At 53.5% G+C, this 2,864-nt stretch overlaps 2 protein-coding genes across 2 annotated transcripts; both read right to left on the bottom strand.

Moving 5' to 3' along the window:
- Positions 1–86: 86 nt before the first annotated feature.
- Positions 87–2,305, bottom strand: PPTG_08330 (hypothetical protein; the record flags this gene model as incomplete). Its single annotated transcript, XM_008903325.1, has 3 exons — positions 87–96; positions 286–1,965; positions 2,040–2,305. 3 exons carry the CDS (start codon positions 2,303–2,305, stop codon positions 87–89), a joined length of 1,956 nt encoding a protein of 651 aa, XP_008901573.1.
- A 238-nt stretch (positions 2,306–2,543) lies between these two features.
- On the bottom strand, positions 2,544–2,855 carry PPTG_22372 (hypothetical protein; the record flags this gene model as incomplete). The annotated part of the gene is made up of 1 exon (XM_008903413.1): positions 2,544–2,855. A coding segment is annotated over one exon (312 nt), but the record flags the coding sequence as incomplete, so codon positions are not given.
- Positions 2,856–2,864: the final 9 nt, after the last annotated feature.

Here is a 2,864-nt window from a genome sequence, read left to right as displayed (position 1 = left end):
GCCTTCGTCCTTCACCTCTTCTATCTCCACCTCTTTCTTTTCGTCACGAGCAGCACGCTCTTCGTCCTTAACCTTCTTGGCTTCCATTACAGCCTCCTGCACGGCAGAGTTGTAGATCTTAAGCTCCTTCATCGTTCCCAGCAGCACAGCCACATCCGCCTTGGCAGCCATCACATTCACGGAGTTCCGACCACGCCACACAACCAGGTTCATCACCTTCGACCTGTTAAACCACGATGGTTAGATGAGTAAATACACCCGAATAAAGCAAGTAAAGATACGTACTCAACGTTGGACTGGCCAGGGCGATCGAGCATACACACAACGCTACCGATCGGAGCGTTCTCGAAATATTGTCGCGTAGCAGGCTCAAATTCGTCAAAGTCCAGCAAGTCACCAAGTCTTTCCAGCATCATCTGGAAGTCCTTGGTTGACACCTTCGCCTTTCGTTTGTTCATGAACGGAAGAATGTGCGGCAGGCCAGCTTGGCACACGCGGTAGACTTTGCCACCCTCCGCGGTTTCATTACGCTCGAACATCTTGAGCCCAGCGTATACAACCTTGAGCTTCTTGCGCTTCATCTCCTCCAACAGAGCCATCGTGATGCTCTCAGTTACAAAAGTGACAGACTTTGCGTCCTCCGAGCGAGTGATCAACTGCTTTGCCGAAAAAGCAGGAGAAATATCGTAATACTCGCGCACAGTAGCCCAGTTGTCAGCACCAAATGGCACATACACTTCGCCCTTCTTTTCGTTGCGGCGACTTCTACGAGGCTTCGTTTCGTTCGTGCTGGCCTCATCAGGCTTTTGTGCCTCCGTAGCGTTGGTAGCCGTAGCTGCTTCTTCCTTCACACCCGTTTCTTCCTTCTTAACCACAGTCTCTTCACCTTCAGCCTTGTCTGAAATAGTTTCCTCCTTGTCATCCGGTGTAGGCGCCACCTTCTTCAATAGACAGATGAAAAAACCACCAGTGTTCTCGTCCTGGGGGAGACAGCGCATGCAACGCTCCAAGTGAAGATCCGCAGCTTCTTTCTCCGTAGGAGGGAACATCGTGGCGCGGATCTTGTCCTTGATCTTGTCCTTCTTGTTCTCCTCAACGTAGTTCTCGTAGGACGAGTATTCCTTCAGTTGCGAGTCCATGACCTTCCAGGTGCTGATACCAGGACGACGCTTAAGTAGTGGCAGTGTGTTAGACACATCCACTAGCTCAAGCGATCCCTTACTCCATCGCAGCAGATCAGCGACCACAGCTTCGTTCTCCAGTGGGTTGAACGTGCACGTCGAGTAGCACATGTTGCCACCAACCTTAAGCAGCGTCGCACCACGCTTGGCAATCTGAAGCTGTAGCGGATGCAGCGCGATTCCGTTCTTGGCACTCCAGTTCTTCCAGATCAGCGGGTTCTTACGCAGTGTACCGTCACCACTGCACGGTGCGTCGCACAATATACGGTCGAACACACCTTCGCTCTCGGTTCCGTCCTTACCGAGGAACGGGATGTTCTGGGCTTCGTGGCAAGTGACAAGAAGAGCTGGGGAGTTGATACGCTTGGACTGATGTACCAGCATGTACGCACGCTTGAGATCCACATCGTTGGCCACCACGACGCCGGTAGGAGTTTTACCGGTCGCGAGCTCCTGCGAGTGTAGCGACTCAAGCAGCTGCGACGTCTTGGAGCCGGGAGCAGCACACATGTCCAGCACCTTGTGGTACGGCTCCACGCCCAACACTAAAGGTGGGATCATACTCACCGCCTCTTGGCGAGTAATGCTGCCACTGTTGGAGAGCTCCACAAGCCACGACTGGAACTCCTTCAAGATCGGAAGCTTGCGTACACGACGACGCTCTACTGACCACGTAAAGCCGCGGTTGTCAGGATACCAGGGCATGCAGCTGATAGGCTCTACTGGCTCGTCGTCCACCACCAGGCCGTCGAACTTGAAATCCTGCTCGATGTGCTCGCGAATGCTGCACCGTAACAACAAATGAGTCGAAAGAAAGTCTATAAGCTACTGCACTACTGCACTTGATACGCAACTCACCGGTCAGCGAACGGACATGAACTATTGATGCGGAATGTCGTGGGCAGAGGCGTGCCCAGCGCCTTTTTGAATGCGTCCCAGTCTGCATCGGCCACAATGTTCTGCGCCTTGTAATACGCGTCGAAATTATCGTTCTCGTACACCCAGTCGGCGAATCTATCGGCCCGCCAGTCCTCCGGCTTGCCATCAGCACGCGGCTTCTTGTTGCCGCGGCCGCGGCCTCCACCGCGTCCTCCGCCTCGTCCGTTGCGCGATCGCTTGCCCATGTTGGAAATGACGCACTCGACCACTGGTCATGAGCAAATGTACCCTTAAAATGGTACATTTGAGCTTGAAAAGCTGTTGACTCAGAAGTTTTCGGAGGTGGCAATCGTGCACCGAAGTTATTGCAGCTAATATATCGTTTACTAATTTTTCATAGTGATACTATCTGGTTTGTAGTTTATCTGTATGGTGCTTGTACTTGGTCTGCGTGGGGAATTCATGCCTGCCAATGGAGCATGCTCACGCGAGAACTGCAGCGCACACGGAGATGTCGTCGCGCTTGCCCTGCTTCTTGTGCGCAAAGGCGAGCAGGTTGGACGCACTGTAGAAAGCTAATTGGCGAACACGTCGCTCCTTGGCGAAGGCCGCACGCTTTACGTCTAGAGACGGGATGGCCTCACATTTCTGCCGGAATCTTTCGAACTCGTCGGAATCCACGGTCTTGCTGGCCTCGAGCTCAGCCAACGCCTCGCGGCAGAACCCTGCAGCCGAAACTGCGAATGGAATGTATTCTGTGGTGCATGTAAAGGTGTCCTTGGCGCGTTGTACTGTCCTTCGCGC

Source organism: Phytophthora parasitica (genome assembly GCF_000247585.1).
Source record: "Phytophthora parasitica INRA-310 unplaced genomic scaffold supercont2.15, whole genome shotgun sequence".
NCBI classification, from domain to species: Eukaryota; Oomycota; class Peronosporomycetes; order Peronosporales; family Peronosporaceae; genus Phytophthora; species Phytophthora nicotianae.
This window is presented reverse-complemented; position numbering and strand designations above follow the sequence as displayed.